Here is a 25,547-nt window from a genome sequence, read left to right as displayed (position 1 = left end):
CGCTTTTCTGTATTCTGTATTTTTAAGCCAGTAATGTTCGTTTAAGTAATTTTTTGAAGGGCACCTTATATGGGGAGTAGGGTCAATTATGGACCGATCCACATAAAGTTTGATAAAGAGATTTTGGCTTCATTGAAACTTATGTGTGTCGAATTTCATCACTATACTCGTATTTTTAAGCCAGTAATGAGCGTTAAAGTAATTTTCTGAAGGGGACCTTATATGGGGGGTAGAGTCAATTATGGACCGATCAACATAAAATTTGGAAGAGAAGTTTTTGATAAGTTTACTTATGTCAAATTTCATTGTTATACTAGTATTTTTAAGCCAATAATAAGCGTTAAACAAATTTTCTGAAGGGGGCCTTATATGGGGGGTAAGGTCAATTATGGACCGATCCTCATAAAATTTAGTAGGGAGATTTTGGATCAAATGAAACTTATTTATGTCGAATTTTATCGCTATATTCGTACTTTTGAAACAGATATACCCATGGACCGATATTGCCCATTTTCAATACCAAACAAACCTTACCTATAGAGAATATTTGTGGAAAATTTCACAAATATTCTATCTCGTTCCGTTCGGACTCTATCGTGCTTTCAACAGACAGATAGACGGACACAGATGGCTAGATCGTCTTAGAATTTAATAAGGACCCAGAATATATATACTTTTCTGGGTCTATGACCAATATTTCGATGTGTTACAAACGGAATGACAAAATCAATATACCCCTCAACCTGTTTGATGGTGGGTATAAAAATGCGATTATGCCGAAACGAGCCGAATTCGAATCGCAGATACCTACAGCTAAACTGTAAGAGTTATTAATATATTTTTTATTGTTTCACTAACTATTGTCCGAACGAAAAGTTGGACTTCTTAATCAAAAGTTAAAATTTTAAATTAATTCAATAATAATGTATTTCTAATAATTTTTTAATAAAATTTTTTTAAACCTTTTTATAGTAAATTACAGAGAGAAATTAAAGAGAATAGAAAATTGATATAAGAGTTTAAAATGTACGTTGTATTAAACATAAAACCGAAATTAATAATTTAAAATTATTTAATTTTTCTCTATAAAATCATAACACACTTCTTGGAGGGGCGGGAAATTTTAAAATGTTGATGATAGTGAAGAAAAAATTCAATGTTTAGATAGTGCCAGGAGCTGGGGCAACATTAACATTGGCTACTGAGTTGAGATGACCCGCCAAGGGAGCAGTGTGAATAGCACCACGAGTTTTGGCAACATAACTACCGGGACCAGCTGCAACAGCGGGAACATGTACAGCTGCAGGAACAGCTGCGGGAACATGTACGGCAGCAGGAATAGCAGCAGGTGCAGCTACGGGGGCATGTACAGCGACAGCGGCTGGTGGATGTACTGAAATAGCAGCAGGAACTGCTGCTGGAACTACTGCTGGTCCATGACCAAGAGCAATAGCACCCAAGGGTAAACCAAGTGGGGATATAACGCCTGTATGTGCAAGTGAATGACCAGCAATTTGTGTCACTACACCACCCAAGGGAATTACGGATGATTGAACGCCCAAAGTCAAGGCAAAAGTGAACAAGGTAACAATAGCGAACTGAAAAGAAAAAATAATTTAAGTTTTAGGATAAAATATTTTAAGGGCCAAGTAGGACCATGTTTATATATTTTCAGGATCAACTTACTTTCATTTTGATTAAAATTTACAGAAAACTAAACTTTGTGTTTCTTTAATGAACTCAGTTTCTATTCTGATTTTAGTCTATAAATGATCATGTTTTTATATGAAAATTTCTCCAACATAATTTATTTATAATCAATTTTATAATTTTTAAAATACGCAAGAAAAACCAGCTTATTTATTACACATTCATTGGTTTATTAATAAAATCAGAGAATAAGGAAATTTTAAATGACCTTCACAGCATTTTGAAAGTACAAGTTCAGTTGTTCTTTAGCATTACAACAAAAGTGTTGAATTTGAATGAAAACTAAACTTAAGTCATATATATTGCAGTATGTAAATGTACTTTATCTTGATAAGTAATATATATGTAGTTAACTTTTAAAATTAAATTATAATTAATGAAAGTTCGAATGGCCAATAAGTTTTAAAGAAAATCAGTTCACCCTTCTGGCTGTTCCAGGGCAAGATATTTTCATTAACCCAGAAAATACAATGTTAAGTTTGGTGAACATCGGCTCTTATTTGACTCTCCCCTTTAAGTTCTCTCCTTAACTTTCTTGAACAAATTTTATAAGAAACAAAATCTTTCTAACAAACTTTATGAAGATCGTCTCACCCTCCCCTTTAGAAAATGAATTTAGCGTTCATATCGTTCTGAAAAATAAATAGAAGGTATAGCCACGAAGTCCGTAACAAGATTTATTGAAACAACAAGTAGAAAAGTATAGTCGGGCGTGGCGACTATATGATGAGTATATTTGGAAAATTATTTTTCATAAAGAAACCTTTATGTTGAATTACCTTAATTCCGTTGTATTTAAGCAATTTATTGATGAAAAACAAAATTGCTAATAGAGGCTTTATATGGGAGTTAAGCTAAAATATGGGCCGATCCCCAGCAAATTGGTATAAGGGATGTATTTTTATATAAAACTTAGTTATGCTGAATTTCAGCGCCAGATACTAATGGTTATAAGTTAATTTTGAACGTTTAAGATATTTTTTAAAGGGGGGTTTGTATGGGGGCTAGGGTCAAACGACGGCCCATCATTATAAAAATTGGCGTGGTCATTTATGACAATATACCACTTAGTTGTCCCTTAGTTTTGAAGAGATAGTAGTATATTTGACGTAGATATGAGTTAAGAACCCCAAATCGGAAGATCTGGTTGTATGGGGGCTAGGTTAAAAAAATGGACTGATTTCAACAATTTTCAATAGGCATCGTCCTTGTGCCAAAAACTCGTATGGTCCAAATTTGATCAAAATATCTTAAAAATTACGGCCTCTTAATCGACTCAGAATCACTTTCGGTATACTTTAAGTTGGGTGTGGGACCAATATTTTTGTGCTTTACAAACATCGGTACGAACGCATAATACCCTCTTTACTATAGTGGAGGGTATTATGCGTTTCTCTATAAAATTCCAAGATCGGATCAAAATTGACTCTACACCTATTCTAAAATCAACTAACTGTCAATAATTACCACCTGTCGGAATTTATTTCAAATTATTTTGAGAGAGGGTTTATAAGATTCTACACAAACGAAAATAAAACTCTTTAAACTTCATGGTAATTAGTCAAAATCTTTATAAAATTTCAATCAATATCGCAATTTGGGCGTAACACAATAACTGATGGAAACGACGTCTCCAAACTTAAACATTCGAAGCCGACAAGTGAGTTTTAAGCTCTCAAAGCTTCTTATAACTTTTGAACGAATCTCAAACATATTTTCACTTTGCTAAAATTGTTTCTTTCGGAAGAGGATCTTAAAGATATATTTGATCTATATAAGGAAGTTTCAAAAATTTCGGATAAAATTTCTTTTATAAAAATTTCATTGTTTAAATTTTTTAAGATCTTTAAGCAATTTAGCTAATTTTGAGTAAAGTTATCATAGCTGATATCATATTGAGACACTGGCAAAGGAGTGCTATGAAATCCATAGAATCCATAGTATGGATGCCTAGGCGCTAGATAATTTCCTTCTGATTTGATGGAATATACATCCTCCTTCCAAACTAACTATTAAAAATCAAAATACATTTTTATTATTTTTCACTTGTTTAACAAAGTATTTGCTTTATTTTTAAGAGAAATTAGGAAACAATAGAAATAGAAAAGTAAAGAAAAGAAAAGTAGAGAAGAGAAATAGAAAATAATAAATTATAGAAAGTATGAAAGAATAGAAAATTACTATTACAATTTAAAATGTACCCTGCATTAAATGAAAATCGAATTAATTTAAAATTATTAAATTTTTCTCTTTAAAATCATATCACAATTTTTGAAGGGGCGGGAAACTGTAATACGTTGATGGTGGTGGTGAATAAATTCTATGTTTAGATGGTGCCAGGAGCTGGGGCAACATTAACATTGGCTACTGAGTTAAGATGACCGGCCAAGGGGGCAGTGTGGATAGCACCACGAGTTTTGGCAACATAACTACCAGGACCAGCTACAACAGCGGGAACATGTACAGCAGCAGGAACAGCAGCGGGAACATGGACGGCAGCAGGTGCAGCATGTACAGCGACAGCAGCAGGTGGATGTACAGCGACAGCGGCAGGTGGATGTACAGCAACAGCAGCTGGTCCATGACCAAGAGCAATAGCACCCAAAGGTAAACCAAGTGGGGATATAACGGATGTGTGTGCAAGTGGATGACCAGCGATTTGTGTCACTACACCACCCCAGGGAATGACAGAAGATTGAACGCCCAAAGCCAAGGCCAAAGTGAACAAGGTAACAATAGCGAACTGAACTGATGAAAAATTTCTCAATCTAAGTTTTAAACATAATTTATTACAAATCTCTCCTTATTTAAAACAAGTTAGAAAAAACAAACCTATTTAGTTTACATTCATATTATCTACATACATACAAACATACATACATATGTATTTACATGCATGCATTTATTAATGAAATATGAGAACAAAGAAATTTTGAATGACCTTCAGCTTATTGAAAGTACAAGTTCAAGTTGTTATTTTCAAAGAAGTAAACATATATTGAACAAATACTCTATTAGATCAAAATATTTAAATTAAATACAGTTGTAATAAAATTAATTTTACAGCAAAACCGTTTATTTTTGCTCCAATTTATCAAAGTAAATATGAATGTATATTGAACTTTTGCCCAAGTTTATCAAATTTAAATTACTTAGTTTTGCTTGAAAAACAGCATTGAAAAGTGTCTACATTTGGAAGATTTTTCAAATTTTCCAAGTTTACATTTGTGGTGACAAAAAACCTTCATGTACTAATTAGTTTCTATTTATGGTAATGAACTCTTTTACAGTTTGATGTGAAACAATGGAGGAGTTTTAAATTTGGTAAAAGTCTTTCAGTTTAGTTTTCATTACCGGACATTGTAAATCTTAAAAGTTCATACAAAAGATTATAGAATAAACAAGTAAGAAAGTATAGTCGGGCGTGGCCGACCATATGATACCCTACACCAGTTATGAATATTAAATGTGATTTATTTTTCATAATATCGCATTTATCTTCAATATTCCCTTGTTCCGATACATTTAAGCAATTTATGGATGAAAAACTAATTTTCTGAAAGAGGCTTTATATGGGGGCTAGGGGCAACTATGGACCAAGCCCGATAAAATTGTGTGAATATATTTATATTTACATAATATTTTATTGTGCTGAATTTCATCGCGATATTTGTGTTTATAAGTTAATTTGGGACATTCAAGTAATTTTCTGAAGGGGACTTTGTATGGGAGCTAGGGTCAAATGGGGCCCGATCTTTATGAAATTTGGCAGGGTCATCACGACTTCTATAAAACTTAGTTGTTCCGTATTTTATCGATATATCTGTATATTTAACATAATTATGAGCTCAGAAGCCCTTTTCGGGGGGTTCTGTTCTATGGGGGCTAGGTGAAATAATGGACCGATTTTAACCATTTTCAATAGGCTTCGTCCTTGTCGAATAAAACGTGTGTGCCAAATTTCATCCAATTATCTTGAAAATTGCGACCTGTACCTTGCGCACAAGGTTTACATGGACAGCCAGCCAGCCAGACGGACGGACGGACGGACATAGCTTAATCTCAGAAAACGATTCTAAGCCGATTGGTATACTTTAAGGTGGGTCTAGGACGAATATTTTTGTATGTTACAAACATCAGCACAAATCCAATATACCCTCCCCACTAAAATGGTGTAGGGTATAAAAACCTGTATGAAGGTATAGTCGGTCGTGGTCGACCACATGATACCCAACACCAGTTATGAGAATAAAATGTGATTTATTTTTCATAATGTTGAATTGTTCCTCTTCTCCGATATTCAGATTTAGTCGATTTATTAGTTTTAGTTAATAGATGGATTAATGTTCAATTTTTTGAAGGAGACTATGAAAGGGGAATATGAGGCTCGATCATTACAAAATTCGGTAGAATCATCAAGGTTAGTACAAAACTAATTTGTGTCACTTTTCGTCGAAATACGAGTATATTAAGTGAAATTTTGTGCTCAAAAGCCCTATTCAGGGGTTTCAGTTACATGGGGGCTATTAATTTTAATTTTAAACAATCTGTTAATAATTTTAAACAATCTGTTACTCATACAGGAGTTATTACATATACTATACCAACCATACCGAATATAATATATCGTTAGCTTAGTACGCAAACGTAACAAGTCCTCTTTTGAAAATTTTACAGGAGAAGCAAAAAAACTTCATAACTTCTCTTGTATTTCGTAGTGAAACCATTTAAAAGTAATGCTGTTGAATATTTATGGCGGTTTTTTTAGGAAAATTTTGAATTTTTATATTTTGCTGGACTTAGCACATTTTCTTATAACTTTTTCCTTACGTACGGGTTCTATTTTGAAGATAATTTTATATAATTTGATACAAATATTTAGCTGTGTCCTTCGGACGAAGTGCATAAAATTTCGTTAGTGTAGGTCCACTATTTCTTATAGCCCTCATACAAGCGGTTGCTCCAAAAATAAATTAAACGGAAATAAACATGTTGAGTAGGTAGTAATCGTGATAAAATTTGGAGCAAGGTATTTTTTGTATTCAAAAATTATATAGTAAAGAATGGCGGACATCAAACTTTATTTGATCCTTGCCCCCATATAAGATCCCCTTTAGAAAGCATTTTTAACGCTCATAAATGCATTACACCTATCAGTATAGCTTTGAAATTCTATATAGAGAAAACTTTAATGAACTTAAATTTCTACACTAATTTTAATGAGTATCAGTCCATATTTGACCATAGCTCCCATATAAAGTACCCTTGAAAAAATTACTCTAAAGCTTATAACTGTTTTTAAAATACCAGAATAGTGATGAAATCCGACAGAAACATGTTTTATGGGACCCAAAAACTATTTACAACATTTTATGAGGATATTGCAATGTTTGACCCTAACCCCAACGACTTTAAAGCGCACAACTGGCTTAAAGTAGCGTTATAGCGATTCAATTCGAAGTTAACAAGTTTTATAGGAATCAAAATTTCTTTACTAACTACTACGACATTCGGTCTATAACTTAAGCTATTCTCTATATCATCCCTCTTAAAGAAAATCAGTTTATTGCCAATATTTACTTGTTTCACTTTATTTTAAAAAAGTATTCCATGATTTCTTACTCAATTGAAGATTTTACAATCTACACACTATTTCCTAGACGTTGATGTACAAAATGTTTGATATTTCTTTTTACATGACTAATTAATGCGTTTATAATAGCAAATTGTAAGGACTTAGCACTTTTTCTTTATATATTTTTATTGTTTTGAGGACTTAGCACGTTTGCATACCGGTGCAAAAGTACATGTTTAAAGTATAAATAAGGTCATTTTTTGATTATATCATGTGTATTTCAAGTTATACTACCATTCAGCATTAAAATCTCAATTTCTGTAAAAAGTGGACTTGTTACGTTTGCGTACTATGCTAACGATAATATAAAGCAATAGGGAGCGTTGCTCTTCCCAAATAAATTAAATACAAAAATTATTATAAACATATCTGGGAAATCGTTAAAAATACTCAAAGTCGTTAAAATCCTCAAATTTGTTCCCCCCCGGGAGCATCCCAGCAAAATCTTTACTTACCCGGTAAGTAGGCAAGTATTATTGGAGCAAAGTGTAAGTACTTTTGACGATGACCAAAAAATAACTGGTTACAAATGTGCTTACCAGACTTTTCCGGATTTAAAACCGGCTTTACAGTTATTTTCTATTAGTCTATTATTAGTCTATTCTATTACCCAATGCTCCATTAACGAGTTGTTTTATGGTGCTATTTAGAATAGTTTTTACACATAGGTAAAAATCTATATTTCTTCAAGAATCTTCTAATATCGACTAGATTTAAACCTATTAACTAATTCCTTATTAGACTTACGCTCTATACATCTGCCTACAGATCCTATCCAATAAACTGAAACAATTTTTTTAATAAAGACCACTCATTACCAAGTAATGTGTGAAATAAGTACATTACCTGCAATACTTATTACCAAAATTTGAAAATATTTTACTGGGAGTAACATATGTTACTTTGGAGAAAGACCCCATTTTAGTGTGATTGCAATCTCCAGGAGAGACTGATACACGGTGAAATCTATAATTCGGGATAAGTTCGGCACTGTTGCCGAAGTCAACAGATACCCCATAGAGAAGTGACTGTGGGACTAAGAGTTAACCGCCCTTATAACTGGAGTGAGTCTGTTAAAAGGCTGATACACAGTGAAATCTATAATTCGGAATAAGTTCGGCACTGTTGCCGAAGTCAACAGATCCCCCATAGAGGAGTGACTGTGCGACTAAGCGTTACACACCCTTATACCAGCCATAGTGGGCGTGCCACATCCCTTACAAAAAAAAAAAAAATTAGCTGGAATCCTTGAACTCCCACATGAATTAATTATTAATAGAAGACGTGTAGCATCATTCATACAAAGTTAAAATGCGTATAGAGAATGTTTTAAACAATTTCACAAATACTTTCACTTCTATTATGTACATTAGGTTTATAACTTTTTGCTATTGTTACGAAAATCAAAAATAAAAAATAATTTTTCATTTTCGAATTCAATTCCAAAAATTCGAAAATAATATGATATTGTCATGAACTTTACTTAACACTGACAAATTTCAACCGGTTCGGTCCACGGGAACTGTTTTTTGAACATAGCTTCGAACTTTTTTTTAGTTTTTTTTTGACCCAGAGAATAATTTTTCGTTCCATATTTTTAAAACTTGTTAAAAGTCAAAATGCAGTTTTATTATTTTTCACTTTTTTAACAAAGTATTTGCTTTATTAACAGAAATTAGGAAACAATAGAAAAGGAAAAGTAAAGTAAAGAAAAATACAAAAGTAAAGTAAAGAAAAATAGAAAAAACAGAAAAGAATAAATTACAAAAAGAAATAAAACAAAGTAAGAAAGTATAACCGGATATGGCCCATTATACTATAAAAATTACTATTAAAATTTAAAATGTACCCTGCATTAAACGAAAATCGAACTAATTTAAAATTATTTAATTTTTTCTCTTTAAAATCACATCACACTTCTTGGAGAGGCGGAAAACTTTAATACGTTGATGGTGGTGATGAATAAATTCTATGTTTAGATGGTGCCAGGAGCTGGGGCAACATTAACATTAGCTACTGAGTTAAGATGACCGGCCAAGGGAGCAGTATGGATAGCACCACGAGTTTTCGCAACATAACTACCGGGACCAGCTACAACAGCAGGAACATGCACGGCAGCAGGAACAGCAGCGGGAACATGGACGGCAGCAGGTGCAGCATGTACAGCGACAGCAGCAGGTGGATGTACAGCAACAGCAGCTGGTCCATGACCAAGAGCAATAGCACCCAAGGGTAAACCAAGTGGGGATATAACGGATGTGTGTGCAAGTGGATGACCAGCGATTTGTGTCACTACACCACCCCAGGGAATGATAGAAGATTGAACGCCCAAAGCCAAGGCCAAAGTGAACAAGGTAACAATAGCGAACTGCAAAAAAATAATAGTTTTTTAATAATAGCACTCAATCCATTTTTTTATATATTTATTTAGCAACAACTTACTTTCATTTTATTGTTTTTAATTAAAGTTTTCAGAAAACTAAACTTTGTGTTTCTATAATGAACTCAGTTTCTATTCTGATTTTACTTCACAAATGTCCAGGTTTTTATATGAAAAATTTCTCAATCTAAGTTATAAACATAATTTATTACAAATCTCTCCATTTGTAAAACAAGTTGGAAAAAGTTAGAACAAACATATTTAGTTTACATTAATACTACACATACATATGTATGTATATATATGTAAGTATGTATGTGCTTTAGGGCGGCTTCGTTTCTATGGAGAAAATATTTTCAAACCTATAATTAAAACTTGGTTCATTCTAAGATACAGTTTCTTAAAATGTTTGTTCTGGGCCCTATATTTGGTGAGCTAGATGAAAGGATTGATATTTTTTTAAAGTTTTTGCCATATTTATACCCTACACCACTATAGTGGGGAGGGTATTATGCGTCTATGCTGATGTTTGTAACACCCAAAAATATTCCAATCTGCTCAGAATCACTTTCTGAGTCGATTTAGATACGTTCGTCCTTCTGTCTGTCTGTCAGTCTGTCTTTGTGTAGATTTAAAAATAATTTAAAGAAAATCCTTTCCAAGGACGAAGCCTATTGAAAATGGCTGAAATCGGTCCATTATTTCGCTTAGCCCCCCTAGTGATACTGATTTTCGTTATGATCGGGCTTCATTTGACCCTATTCTCCTTACAAACTATCCTTCAGAAAATGACTTGATGGTCAAAATTCACGATGATATTCTACATTCTGTAGTTTTAAATCCCATTACTAAAATAAAAAAGAATCAAAATTTGGAACTTTATCACTGTTGTAGGGTATTTAATGGTCGGCCATGCCCTACTATAAATTCTTACTTGTTTTTCTTTTACATTTGTTTTAAAAAAATAAATTTTTCCTTTGATCCAGCTCACCAAATATTGAATGATCTAAATTTTGATTTGCAATGAGAAACAGCTACATCCATTTTGAGCCACCCTAATGTACATACATACATGCATTTATTAATGAAATGTAAGAACAAAGAAATTTTGAATGACCTTCAGCTCATTGAAAGTACAAGTTCAAGTTGCTATTTTGAAAGAAGTAAATATTTATTGAGCAAAATACTCTATTAGATCAAGAGATTTAAATTAAATACAGCTGTAATAGAGCTCTAATTTATCAACGTATATGTAAATGTATTGAACTTTTGTCCAAGTTAATTAACTTTAACTTTAAACCAAAACTTAAGTTTAAGTTTTTGTCCCTATTAATTTGGTGACAAAAAAAACCCACCTGTAAGAATTTGTGCTTTTAGTTTAACGATTTTTAACAGTTTGAGAATATATCTGGGGAGTTTTAAATTTGGATAATGTCTCGTTTAGTTTTCAAACCGGATATTGTCATTTTTAAAAGCTCATAATAAAATCGCTAAGAAATAAATCTGTTTACCTTATCTTTCAAATAAGTTTCTAACTAAAAAAAAATTTTATTTTAAAAATCATTTGTTTTTGATCCAGAACGTATTAATATTGACCATATGAAACATGGAGCCAAATAAGGGCATATAAATCATATGAAATAGATATATTATATCTAATATTGTACAGAGTGAAATAGGGTTGGCTAAGCATTTGAGTATGTAGTGGAAGTCATGTGGACCTTGAGCACAAGATAGACATTTATTAGGGGCGGCACGGTCTATACGAGATCAAAAGGCATTAAAGCTTGTTGCTAAATCCCGATCTTAGCTGTGCCAGAATTACTCTTGTTCTGCGCAGCAGGTTTTCCTTCGTGTTTGCTATGGACGGTGCGACGTTCATGAGGAGGAATTGGTAGAATCTCTATGAATGTCCTTCAAAGCTGAACTACTTATGTTCTCCTCGTATGGGACCTTCGTTTCCTTGTGTAGATAATGTTCCGAGGTAATATGTAAGCAGTCCTTAGGGCAGCATTTTGGCAGCTTTGAATGTTTCTGCACCGGGTATCACTATGAAAAGGTGACCACACGGGAGATGCATAATTAACCACTAACCGACCAATCGTTTTATATGTAGCTAACATGGCTTCTTTATCGACAGGCACTTTGAGGATCTTGTTTCTATTTCGCAATTTGTGTGTGACTGCAGTGGAATGAACTGAGGAAGTAAAAAGTGACCAACAAGATTTTGGGTAGTGCACGATCTAAATTGAGTCTGAATTTTCCAATCAGTGTTAGTCAGGAATGATATTTTCCGTAATAACATCACTTCCTAGAAACTTGGATCTAATATCGACGAATGCCTGACAGTGGCAAAAAAAGTGCTCCAGAATTTCACTGTCCTCTCCACATGCTCTACATTCATCTGAATCCTCACGGCCAATTTTGTATAGGTGTGCTCGTATTCCTGTGTGTCCACTCAGAATACGTACCATCATACTAACTTCAGATTAGCTCATTTTGAGGAGATGGGTGGTTCTACCCACCGTGGTTCTACCCACCGTTTCATTATTCCAAGAGGCCTTATGGTATTCTCTCACCCATATTTTTAATTCAGCTTTTGTAGCGTCGAATTTTTTGCGCTTGTCAGGTAAACTACCTCGAGCTCCCTTCCCTTTAAAGCTAATACACTCGTCCTTTCGTTGCCGACTACTCCCGAGTGGTTTGGTACCCATATGATGTAAACCTTACCTCTGGGAGACTATTCAGTTAAAGCTTTCTTACAGTCCAATACGGTCTAAGATTTAATTCTATCACCTGATATAGCCCTAATTGCCTTCTGGTTGTTGGTAAATATATTAAGCCCTATGGGCGCCATATTTATTCTAATCCAATTTACACCTTCCCTTACTGCTCGGACTTCTGCCTGGAAACTTGTGTTATGATTAGATAAATGGTGGTATATTTCTGTTTCTGGGTCTTCAATATAGAACCCCAGGCCCGCTTTATCCCCCAGTTTAGAGCCATCCGTGTAACAACGGATTACTACTGGTATTTGCTCTAATGTTCCGCTTGACCAAGACATTCTCTCTGGGATCAGCGTTTCAAAGTGTCCGACATATTCTGTGTCTGGTATCCGATCAGGCACGTCCGATGATTGTGTATAACCTTCCAGTATATATTGATGACGTGTCCTATAAACGCTTTTGACCAGTTCGCCTATAGTAAAGAGCCGTTCGGCTGTAAGCGCCGCCTCATATCTTATATATGTTTCAATGGGTGGGATATCTAGCAACGTTTCCAGAGCTTTGGTTGAAGTAGTACACATGGCACCACTTATATCCAAGCAGCATGTACGCTGAACTCCCTATAGTATTTTGATATTACACTTTTTGTTCAAAGCAGTCCACCAGATTATTGAAGCATTAGCTAGAATTGGTCTAATTACAAGACCACATTTCATGCCTGTAGTTCTCCTACATATCGCCAGCACCGATTTTCCTTGTTGATCCTATCCTCTATATGATGTCTCCGTTTTAATTTCCGGTCGAGGACTACATTTAAGTACTTAACTTTGTCTGTCACCGGTATCTTCTTGCCCAGGAAGCAAGGTTCACTATACGTAGAAATTTGCGTCTTCGCCGGGTTAACATAGAGGCCTCTCGGATAAGTTCAGCTCAAGGCCATATTCTGAGCTGACACTTCTACACAAGTAATTTGGATCCGTTCCCTTTAAAAGTATTACGACATTGTCTGCATAGCAGACAGGTCTATGTCGTTTCTCAGTTAGGGTCCTTAGGAGGCTATTAATCGTGGTAACCCAGAGTAAAGGGTAACAAAATGCCACCCTGCGGTATACCGCTAAATACCTTTTTCCTGATAGATATATCGTACATCTCGCAGCTTATCCATCTGTTATTTAGCATTTAGTTGCATCCAGTTACGGAGCACCCGGTCAACATAAAACTGGTCTAGGGAGTGGAGTATCAGTGTGCAAGTTATTGAAAATGCCTTCAATGTCAATGCATACCGCCAGTGTATACAGTTTGCTATCAAAGGATGCACCTATGTAGTGGACGACTTCGTTTAAAGCGGTTTCCACCGATCGTCCCTTTACATAAGCATACTGCTTAAATTTAAGGTCTTTGTCTGGTATACTGCTTTTAACCATACTATCGACTATCCGTTCCAAGGTTTTAAGTAGGAAGGACGTAAGACTTATCGGTCGATAGGACTTAGGTGTTGCATAGCTAGGTTTCCCTGGTTTGGGTATAAATATTACCCTTGCATCCTGCCATTTAATGCTTGAAATATGTCAATTTCAAGCATGCAGTAAATATCTGAGACAGATGTACGAAAACCAGTTCCGCTTTCATCTGCAGAGATTGGTCCCGACAGAAACACATTGGCGAGCTGGGAGCTGAGTACCTAACTATGATTTTTAACAAGTCAGTAAACAGCCTCGTAATAGCCAAAAACCTGGTAAAAGTCATTCCAGTTCTAAAACCTAGAAAAGATGCGACAGAGGGGCCGAATTTGATAAGTGTGAATGTACCTTAAGTGTTAGTAAGGATTTCTATTTTTGTGTTAGATCGTATCCACATTTATCATCTAATTTAAAAGAAGCACTTATATGTAAGTAGAAGGATTTGTGAATGCTTTAGTAGTATGTTTTAGTTAATCTCATATAAGATCTGAAATAAACTTTTAAAGGTAGTATTTTCCTGACTTCATTTGTTCCAGACATGATCGACATAAATGAAATGGACAGACGGTTACGACATAAGACTATGATCTATGGCTAGGGAATAAAGCAATAATAACTTTTTTTTTTAGCTCGGATCTACTTATAATAGTGAAAAAGTTAGAACAGAACAGATTCCATAGAATTCATTCCATATTTCTAAAAATTAATGAGAGTCAAAATACATTTTTTTTATAATTTTTTACTTTTTTAACAAAGTATTTGCTTTATTGTTAAAAGAAATTAGGAAACAATAGAAATAGAAAAGAAAAGAAAGAATAGAAAAGAATAAATTAAGAAAGAAATAAAGAAGGATAGAAAGTTACAATTATAATTTAAAATGTACCCTGCATTAAACGAAAATCGAACTAATTTAGAATTTTTTAATTTTTCTCTTTAAAATCATATCACACTTTTTGGAGAGGCGGAAAACTTTAATACGTTGATGGTGATGATGAATAAATTCTATGTTTAGATGGTGCCAGGAGCTGGGGCCACATTGACATTGGCTACTGAGTTAAGATGACCGGCCAAGGGAGCAGTGTGGATGGCACCACGAGTTTTGGCAACATAACTACCGGGACCAGCTACAACAGCGGGAACATGTACAGCAGCAGGAACAGCAGCGGGAACATGTACGGCTGCAGAAATAGCGTGAGGTACAGCTACGGGGGCATGTACAGCGACTGAAGCAGGTGAGTGTACAGCAACTGGTCCATGACCAAGAGCAACAGCACCCAAAGGTAAACCAAGTGGGGATATAACGGATGTGTGAGCAAGTGGATGACCAGCAATTTGTGTGACTACACCACCCCAGGGAATGATGGAAGATTGAACGCCCAAAGCCAAGGCCAAAGTGAACAAGGTAACAATAGCGAACTGCAAAAAAACAATAGTTTTTTTTAATAATAGCTCTTAATCCATGTTTTAAATATTTTTCTATTAACAACTTACTTTCATTTTATTGTGTTTTAATTAACGTTTTCAGAAAACTAAACTTTATGTTTCTATAATGAACTCAGTTTCTATTCTGATTTTACTTCACAAATGTCCAGGTTTTTATATGAAATATTTCTCAATCTAAGTTTTAAACATAATTTATTACAAATATCTCCTTATTTAAAACAAGTTAGATAAAACAAACCTATTTTGCTCACATTCATATTATCTAAATGCAAACATACATACATATGTATTTACATGCATGCATTTATTAATGAAATGTGAGAACAAAGAAATTTTGGATGACCTTCAGCTCATTGAAAGCACAAGTTCAAGTTGTTATTTTCAAAGAAGTAAACATTTATTGAACAAAACACTCTATTAGATACACAGAGAAAACAGATTCGTTGTGTTAACCGAATTTGTTGCCAATCGAATTTGGTCGGTTGCAACAACTATACTAAAATTCGATTAGAATAGCCGAATATATGGTAGAAGCAATGTTCTCTTGCTGAATTATTGGTACACACAACTGAATATAAAATTCGAATTCGGTGTTAGTAACCGAAACTATTGGTTGGATTAAATAATAATAACTAACGTTTTATTTTTGTTTTTGGTTTTAAAATAGCTTTTATTAATTATTTTATTTATCAAAATACATAGAATAAAATGGTCATAGGCTGATAAGAACACAAAATGTTTTCCATGAGATTATTGATCATTTATATTCATGAGATATACATATCTATGTATCATACACCAATCGGTCAGAACCGGTCAGAGAACCCTGAGTTATACCTTTCTAAAGGATTGAGCCATGCTGAATCCAAATTTTCTACATCACATCTGGAATTTGAGATATCGTTACCTGGAGTTTGGAAAACACCATTTTTGTCCTTTTTTGAGAGATTATAACAGCGCCAAGTCAATCTTATTTATAAAATGTTGTACACCATCTGAAAGTCCATTCTGCCTATCATCTAACATATCCTTTCTCTTCTTATCTTTACCTAAAGCTTAAAAACACATGGTTTTCGGTATATTCATGGTATTAATAGCCTACAGTACTATAATGCGGAGGGTATTATGCTTTGTAAATATTGTTTACAACAAAAATATTGGATCCACACCTATGGTCCAATCAATACAAAATCACATTCTTATTCCATTTAACGATGTCTGTCCATCCGTCAACTTCAACGGATGATATCTCAGCAATTACAGCAATTCAAAAAGTATTATATAGGCAAAAATGTAAAAATTGGGAATATATAACTTATAACATAAAAAATTTAATATAAAGGCGAAATGTACGAAAAAATGCAGTTTTTGTCAATTTATTATTTTTATCAAGCTTTAGGTGAAGATATCTAGAAAAAGAAAAAAGATATGTCACATTTTAAAGTTGTCAGAATGTACTTTCAGATGATAACATACAACATTTTAAGATAAAGTTGTCTCAAAAAGTGCTAAAAATAGACATTTTTCAAACTTCAGGACATGACATCGAATCCCAGATGTGATGAAGAAATTTTGATGACAGATTCGGATTCAGCTTTGTCGAATCCTTTAGAAAAGTATAATTAGTACTCTGGGTTAAAATTTGTCGTTCTGTGTCATTTTACCTTAAATATTATATACGAATTATCAGCCTATGACCACAATTAATATTAATAACAGAAATTATGGTGTTATCCTTCGCCATTTCTGGACTCTTTCTTCTTTATACCAGCATAAAAGAGGTATTTGAGAGGGCGATACCTTGTAATGTATTTAAGCCACATATTAAAGACATTTGATGCACAATATTGAAAACCTAAAAATTTTAAAAATATTGTTTTAAAGAGGTTATTATATATTTAAGGACAATGTAGCAAATATGCACATGCAAATCATAAGATATCTTCTTAGTACTTATCATTAACGTCCAACTGCTGAGATAAAAACGTTTGCATCCATTTCTTAATTTTTCGTTTCTTTCGAATTATTTTTTAATAATAATTTTAATTTATTTTTTCAATGTCAAAAAAGCTACTATTTATTCAGTTGGGATTTATAAAATTTGATTGCAAACACCAATATTTGGATTTCACTTATAAATTTGCTGAATTATTACCATTACATCTACCGAATTTATTCAATAGTTTTGATAAACGTATGTTTCGTTTATGATAACTACTTAAATATTTATTGGAACTTCAATTCTATTACAATTATATTTTTATAGGTCTAGCTATAGAAAAACTGTTATGATGTAAGACTTTTAATAGTTAACACCAAATTTTTGTTAATGTTATCAAATTTCTGTAATTATCACTGATTTCCAACAAATCTTTTTTCTGTGTGTATTTACGGCGGTAATAAAACGATCTTTACAACAAATTATTTTATATTTTGTTCCAATTTATCAAAGTAAATTTATTGAACTTTTGCCCAAGATTTTCAAATTAAAATTAATTTTTTCTGGATTTTTTCCGTACTACATTTTTAGTGATAAGAATAACCCTCTTGTACCAATTTTTCTCTTTTTTTGGTTATAACTTATAAGTTCTTTTACTTTTAGATGTAAAGCAATGGAGGAGTTTTGAATTTGTTTAAAGTCTCTTTTAGTTTTTTAACCGGATATTGTTGCATTTTTTAAAAGCTCATAATATAATTACTAGGAAAAATTAATTTTGTTTACCATTTCTTGTAGTTAATTTTTTTACTTTTAGTAAAATGTTTATAATAATATTAGGGTAGGCCCAAACAAGTTTTTAACTAAAACAAAAGTTTACTTTATAAATAACATTTGTTTTTTGAACCGGTATACATGTGGGCAATTTCGTGTCAAGTGATCCATCTCTTAAAATCGATATCTTCCGATAGGTAAAAAGTTACACTCATTTCAATAAATCCCTGTATGACCAAATTGTCCAACTTAGACCCCCTCTAAGACCGGCAGTTCTTGACCGATAAAGCTACAAATTTCATCCAAATCGATTTTTTGAGTTGTGTTACTTGATATGAAATTACCCGAAAGGCGGACTATATATATTTACATAAGGTGGACCTGAATATTGATTTAACAAATCGCTCATCTTAACATTTATATTTATGAATCAATATTTTAAAAAGATTTTTTTTTGAAAAAAGTGGCTTAATAGATCCGATAATGGACCGACCCTTACTGGATTTGTTAGAGTTATTAATGTTGTTATGAAAATATATAGCTGTGGACATTTGACAAAATCACTTATCTCGACATACGACAAGCTCCCCAGTTTTTGTACTCAACATAACAAAATAAAGGGGGATATTTCTGTCTAGTCGGGGTAAACCTATGTCTTCTAGATTCAAAGACATGACACTGATAAAATCAACTTATTTGGAACGTTTTTTTTTTTTTGCCTTGTTAAAATTGTTTTCTTGCTCTCCTTTAAAATTCACTTTTTGCAAATAATTGGTTTTTTGTCGAAGGTTCACAGATACTATATTGAAGAAGCATCTGAGAATGTTTTAGTAGTATTTTGTAGTTGATCTCAAACAAAATTTGAACGATGGAAATGAGACCAAGTCTTATATTAATTTATGGTATAAACAACCCTTACACAAGGACATCATTTTATCAATGCGACATTGGTTATTATTTCGAGATATAACGCGGAAAATTCCGGTGATGTAGATCAACATGAAGAAAACTATGTTATATGTAACATATATATATGTATATCGTTTTTGTCAATGCGTTTGTAACACATCGAAATATTCATCTAAGACCCATGAAAGTATGTACATATATTCTCCTTCCTTATTAAAGTCTAAGCCTGTCTGTCCATTGAAAGCACGATAAAGTCCGAACGAGAAGAGCTAAGGAGCTGAAATTAATAAATATTTATTATTGATGCTGATTGTTTGGTATTGAAAATGGGCCATATCGGTCCATGTTTTCGTATAGTCCCCATATAAGCGGCCCATCGAAAAACAGTGTAAACAGTCATAGCTGGTTTAAAAACATCTGTATGTCAATGAAATTCCATACAAACAAGTCTTATATGAACAAAATCTTCCTACCAAATTTTATGAGGATCGATCTATAATTGACCCTACCCCCCATATAAGGTCTGTCTTAGAAAACGACGATAACGCTCATAACTGGCTTCAAAATGATCGCAAAGGAACGAAATTCGACATGAACAAGTTTAAGGGCAACTTAAATCTCTCTGCCAAATTTTATGGAGATCGGCCCATAATTGACCCTACTCCCCATATAAGGAGAGAAAATTACTTTAAAGCTCATAACTTGCTTTAAAATTCCAAATCAACCAAAGTCAACATAAACAAGTTTAAGAGGACCATAAATCTCACTACCAAATTTTATGATGATCGGTCCATAATTGAACCTGCCACCTATATAAAATCTATCTCAGAAAACGACTATAACTTTCATAACTTGATGCAAAATAATAGCAAAGCAACGAAATTCGACATAAACAAATTTTAGGGAAACAAAAATTTGTTTGCCAAATTTTATGGTGATCGGCCCACAATTGACCGTACTCCCAATATAAGGTACCTCTCAGAAAATTACTTTAAAGCTTATAACTTGCTTCAAAATTCTAGTAAATCAAATAAAGTCAACATAAACAAGTATTAGAAGAACATAAATCTCTCTGCCTAATTTTATGATAATCGCTCCATAATTGACTTTACCCTATGTAAGGTCCCCTTTAGAAAATGACTATAACGCTCATAACTTGCTTGAATATTATAGTAAAACAACGAAATTCGACGTAAAGAAGTTTTAGGGAAACTAAAGTATCTCTGAATAATTTTATGGAGATCGGCCCATAATTAACAGTACCCCCCATTTAAGGTTCCTCTCAGAAAATTACTTTAAAGTTCAAACATGGTTTATAGAAGCTAAAATCTCTTTGGCAAATATTAAGAGGTTCGGTCCATAACATTAAAGAATATCAACGAAATTCTACATAAGCAACTTCTTCAAAATTATAATAAAACAACGAAATTCGACATAAACAAGTTTTATAGGAACAAGATTCTAACTGTCAAATCTTTTTAGGGTCGGTTCATAATTAACCTTATGCCTTATAAATGGTATTTCTCATAGAATGATATTAACGGCCATAACTGACTTAAAAGTACCAATAAAATTCGTCATGAACTAGTTTTATAGGATCTAAAATCTTTGTCAGATATTATGAGTATCGGCAAATATTGGATCAAAGCTTTCATATAAGACTTAGAAAGCATTGACATTCGACATAACAAGTTTTATTGAAACCAAAATCTTTATAAAATCTTAGGAGGATCGGTCCAAAATTGACTATTAGAGGAAAGGAAATCAAATCATTAAAAAAATTTATTAATTATTCGATTTATATAGTAAATCGAAATTCACTTGAAAATTGCGATACATGATTTGATGGTGGGTACATAAGATTCGAAGATGAAGTCACAGAAACAGCTAAACTGTAAGAGGTATTGATATAATTATTTACTGTTTTATTCCCAAGATTCAGAAAATCTGATATTGGAAATCGTATCTGAGAAGCTAATATTCCAGTCATTATACATAGATATATTTTAAGTAACTAAATGGTATCCCAAAAAAGTTAAGTTGTCTATACGATATAAACTCATATTCCAAAATCTTTTTCAAGCCCCTTAAATATTTAGGGCAAGTTCTATATACATAGGTGGGTAATAATTAAACCATAATAATTAAAACAAATGATTAAGTATATATGTGGGGCCCTGACCCTAATTTAAATCATTCGTCATGAATTGTTTAATATGTCCCAAATTAGGTGACTCTCGAGCTTTTTCAAAAAATTCACCCTAATGTACATGTTTAATACAGTTACACCTTCTTTGAAATCAATTTAAATTATTCATTATATAATTTACTCGTATTGTTTTCTAAGTGTTGGGAGTTGGCTGTTTTATTTATATGTAAGTGTTCTAATTTGAGTCTAATTGTCTGCTGTAAATATTTTATTTTTTTCTGAATTACAAGTTTCTGGGTTTTTTTACATCTGTAAAGCTGCGGTCAACACACATAGAAATACAATGACCTGTTTCTGTAAATATGTTCATAATCTTATTAAAAGTAAGTTTGCGTGTTAGTAGAAATTTTAATGGCAATTTGTTTGTTCTCGGCCCCTAGTGATTATGGCAGCCGATCACAATATTAAAGCATTCAATGCAACCGTAACATGTACTTTTAAGGTACCGAAAGTACTTGTTTGAAAAGGGGTTGTTTGAGACCTACTGCTATTGTTATTCTCCCTAAGTAATTGTTCAATACAAGTATTATATTGTTCGTGAAAAGAATGGCAATTGAAGATAAAATAGCCTCAAACAGATTTTATTAAGTCAAATAATATTGATGTTTTGTTTGAGAGCTTTTTGATATAAAAATAGGTTAATATTTTTAAATGAAATCAGAATAGAATTCAAATTCAAACTAACAAGACAATATTTAGTTTAATATAATTAATTAATAAACAACAAAATGAAAGTGAGTTATAGTTTTAACAATCTGGAATGAAACCTTAAAGTTTTGTTGAGGTTTAATTGGAATAATTATTAAAAAATAAACCTATTTTTATAATTTCTAACAAAATAATAAACTAAATGTAATTATTATTTCCCACAGTTCGCAATTGTTACCCTCTTCACTTTGGCCTTGGCTTTGGGTGTACAATCCTCCATACTTCCTTGGGGTGGTGTAGTCACCCAAGTTGCTGGTGGTCCTCTCTCATATACTGCTGTTTCTTCACCAGTCGTTTCTGGTTGGCCTTGGGGTGGTGCTGTTGTTTCTGGAATTCCTGCCGCTGTACCCGCTGTTGTAGCTGGTCATGCTAGTTATGTTGCCCAGACTCGTGGTGCTGTACACTCTGCCCCCTTGGCTGGTCATCTCAACTCAGTAGCCAATGTTAATGTAGCCCCAGCTCCCGGTACCATCTAAGTCACACTATCTAGTTCAATGTAATCATAAATAGTCACTTGAAAACTGCCAGTATGATAATTTCAGCAAAGGAAATCTAGTTATAGTTTTGTTATTGTTTCCTCTAGTACAGGATACAATTTCTGTTATGTGTTCATCTTTCATATTTTAAATATTTCAGATTTTTTTCTCATTCTTTACTACTCATTCATGAATTCTATCAATCCAGCAAAACTTTGTAAATAAAAGTAAAGTTCTAAAAAAAATCAAGGAATATTTATTTAAAAAAACTTAAGATATAAAACGCTGCAGTTTAACTATTTTTAAGTAATTTTACAAATAGAATTTATTAAACGCAGCAAAAACTTGGTAATACCTTGAACTTACTCAAAAACTTACTTTTCAATGACTATTTCGTACCATTTGTAAGCAATGAACCTACGAGTTGTACGAATGGTGAATATTGCGATGTCTGAAAGGAATTTTCATCCAAAAATCAGTTTCCTGAATACAGTTCTGGAATATGATCGTTCCCAACATATATGTACATAATTTCGATGAAATCCCGGCAATATGACATAAAGTGTTCCAGGGTTTCACTGTACATTCCGCCTGATCTACGTCTGAATTTATTCGTCCAATTTTGTATAATTGTTGCCCTAAACCTATGTCTACGTACATATCATACTAACCTCGAATAAATATATATTCGAAGAAGGCTCTTCATTCTCGTTCGGATCACACTATGGGGTTTCAATTATCCTATCCACCTTTTCGTTATACCAAGAAGGCGTTTGGGATTCTCAAGTTAACTTCCTCAAGGTACTTTCCCTGTCTAGTAATGTCATTTACTCTTGTATTGTAGATTAACTCCAAGTGGCGTGGTACCTATGTATGTACTATATGATGCAGATCTTACGACTATGAGAATATTCTGTTATGGGTCTCTTACAGTCTAATGCGGTCTTAAATTTAATATTATAAGCTCTTATTGATCTAATTACCATATGGCTGTATAAAAATATCATAAGCTCTCATGGCTTCATATTCAATACAATCCATTTTACACATTCCGTGATAGCACGGACTTTCGCCTGGTATCTAGTGATGTTAGTTCTGGTTTTCAATTTAGAGTCGATTCGTCTCAAAGGTTGGAAGTCATTAGTGCAACAACCTATTCTCACAGGAATTTGCTCTAATATTCCGCTTGACCACGACCGGTATGAGAATTAACATCCAATATATTCGTTTCCTGTAACCGGCATTGATCAATTAATCGCTTAAAGATAAGAACCATTCTGCTGAGAACACTTCCCCCTATTTTATATGTTTTTCGATTAGAAGGATTTTCAGCAATATTAAGATAAGGGTATCCGACGGATCCCGAAGAAATACACCTAGGCCACTATCGAACCTGTTGTGCGCTCCTTTTAATGGAAAATTGGTAACAACAAACAACTTCGTCCAATGTTCAGAAACTCTGTTTCAGGAAGTAGTTCCTAAGAATTATGTCCGGAATAATATAATTTAGAGCCATCAGTGTAGCAACGGATTTCTACGGTTATTTGCTCTAATATTCCACTTGAACATGATATTCTATCTGGGATCAGTGTTTTGAAGTTTCCAATATATTCTGTGCCTGGTATGCAATCGGGCATGTCCGATGATTGCGTATAGCATTCCAATGTGCCCAGTATACGTCGAACACTATAACCACTTTTGGCCATTTCGCATAAAGTTATGAGCCGTTTGGCTGTAAGTGCCGCATCATATCTTATATATGTATGTGTCAATGGGTTGACGTAGTACTAATGGCACCACTTCTACTTAAGCAGCATGTACGTTGCACTCCCTGTACTAGTTTGATAGCATGAAACAATATGAATTCTGTTGAGATGGCAACAGCACCGAGTACCAGATTATATGGTACTCTTGTTAGACCCTATGTCAAATCATTCCAAGGAAAGGCCGAGGATACATTTGATCATCACCAGTTTATAGTGCCGACTAGAGACTAGAGGAATTGGTAGCACCTCTTTTCCCCGGGATATTGCAATAACACCAAGGTAACATGCCCCAGGGGGAAGCAGACAGGGGTATGTCCTTTTTCGGTTAGGGTCCTTAGGAAACTTTTAATCGTGGTTATCTAGCGCAAAGGGGACAAAATGCCTAAGGGTTGGATAAGAGTATCGGTGTGCACGTTATTGAAGGCGCCTTCGATGTCAATGCATATCGATGTCAATGCATATCGCTCCTACAGCTTGCTATTGAAGGAGTCATTTATATAGTGGATAACTTCGTTTAACGCGATTTCCACCGATCCTCCCTTTACATTAGTTGTCCGTTATTCTGATTTTATTCCTGTTCGACAATTTGATTTTCATGTCTCTTAAACCACATATGTACATCTAAAAAACTGAAAGTTTAAGTGCAATGTTATTTGCTTAAGAGAATCTAAATACTTTAAGCTTTAATATGTTCTATATTTTCACATCAAAACTAAAGTTATAACTTAAAAACTTTATTATCGATTTCCGTCATTCTGTCGATATTTGCAACACCTTCCTCATCCATTACATTGACCTTCATAATAAATAAAACCTTAATATGGTCACCAATTGTATTTGATCTTATTTTGTTTTTAAGTATTTATTGAATTATTAAAATAAACCAATTAAATTATTGAACATAACTAAAAGAGACAATTAAAGTAAAAAATTGTGTTTTTTTTAGGTGTGGTACTGCTAATAACTGGAAAATACAAAATTGTACTGAAACCTAAGAATCAATTCAAAGTATCTACTTTGACAATTAATTATTTTTAATTAATATTTTTAATGTACATTAGAAAACTGTTAAGTGTAATTAAATATTAATACAGTTAATAATTTAGAAATTCCGACTGTAAACAGGAAGGTGAGGTTTGTTTATTAGATTTAGGGCACCCGAACCATATTCTCCTTATAATATTGAAAAATTTCTAACACTTAATTATTAAATTTTGAATTAATATTTAAACGAACATATAAACATTAAAATAAGTTATTATTGTATCTAACATAAAATACATACATGTTTCTTAAACTAACTTATAAAATGTGTAACAAATGTATTTTTAATATAAAACGCCTATAATAAGTTGTTTAAAACAACGGTTCCCAAATGGGGGTCCGCGGACCCCTAGTGGTCCGTAGTAAAATCC

At 33.2% G+C, this 25,547-nt stretch overlaps 5 protein-coding genes across 5 annotated transcripts; 1 reads left to right on the top strand and 4 right to left on the bottom strand.

The window, feature by feature from the left end:
* Positions 1-1,123: 1,123 nt before the first annotated feature.
* LOC119605540 (adult cuticle protein 1-like) lies at positions 1,124-1,756 on the bottom strand. Its single transcript, XM_037958718.1, has 2 exons — positions 1,687-1,756; positions 1,124-1,598 (listed from the first exon to the last, which is right to left on the bottom strand). The coding sequence occupies exons 1-2, from the start codon at positions 1,690-1,692 to the stop codon at positions 1,161-1,163; spliced, it is 444 nt and encodes a 147-aa protein (XP_037814646.1). The 5' UTR covers positions 1,693-1,756; the 3' UTR covers positions 1,124-1,160.
* A 2,265-nt stretch (positions 1,757-4,021) lies between these two features.
* On the bottom strand, positions 4,022-8,265 carry LOC119605546 (adult cuticle protein 1-like). Its single transcript, XM_037958734.1, has 2 exons — positions 8,192-8,265; positions 4,022-4,478 (listed from the first exon to the last, which is right to left on the bottom strand). Exons 1-2 carry the CDS (start codon positions 8,263-8,265, stop codon positions 4,037-4,039), a joined length of 516 nt encoding a protein of 171 aa, XP_037814662.1. The 3' UTR covers positions 4,022-4,036.
* Positions 8,266-9,305: 1,040 nt separating this feature from the next.
* LOC119605536 (adult cuticle protein 1-like) lies at positions 9,306-9,883 on the bottom strand. The gene is made up of 2 exons (XM_037958712.1): positions 9,788-9,883; positions 9,306-9,713 (listed from the first exon to the last, which is right to left on the bottom strand). The coding sequence occupies exons 1-2, from the start codon at positions 9,791-9,793 to the stop codon at positions 9,321-9,323; spliced, it is 399 nt and encodes a 132-aa protein (XP_037814640.1). The 5' UTR covers positions 9,794-9,883; the 3' UTR covers positions 9,306-9,320.
* Positions 9,884-14,647: 4,764 nt separating this feature from the next.
* On the bottom strand, positions 14,648-15,489 carry LOC119605537 (adult cuticle protein 1-like). Its single transcript, XM_037958713.1, has 2 exons — positions 15,403-15,489; positions 14,648-15,327 (listed from the first exon to the last, which is right to left on the bottom strand). The coding sequence occupies exons 1-2, from the start codon at positions 15,406-15,408 to the stop codon at positions 14,920-14,922; spliced, it is 414 nt and encodes a 137-aa protein (XP_037814641.1). The 5' UTR covers positions 15,409-15,489; the 3' UTR covers positions 14,648-14,919.
* A 6,352-nt stretch (positions 15,490-21,841) lies between these two features.
* On the top strand, positions 21,842-22,592 carry LOC119605545 (adult cuticle protein 1-like). The gene is made up of 2 exons (XM_037958732.1): positions 21,842-21,916; positions 22,055-22,592. The coding sequence occupies exons 1-2, from the start codon at positions 21,911-21,913 to the stop codon at positions 22,364-22,366; spliced, it is 318 nt and encodes a 105-aa protein (XP_037814660.1). The 5' UTR covers positions 21,842-21,910; the 3' UTR covers positions 22,367-22,592.
* The last annotated feature ends 2,955 nt before the right edge of the window (positions 22,593-25,547 follow it).

The sequence above is a fragment of the Lucilia sericata genome, unplaced genomic scaffold (genome assembly GCF_015586225.1).
Source record: "Lucilia sericata isolate MDLA Ls3-8-SP2 unplaced genomic scaffold, ASM1558622v1 Contig000495F_arrow, whole genome shotgun sequence".
Classification (NCBI taxonomy): Eukaryota; Metazoa; Arthropoda; class Insecta; order Diptera; family Calliphoridae; genus Lucilia; species Lucilia sericata.
This window is presented reverse-complemented; position numbering and strand designations above follow the sequence as displayed.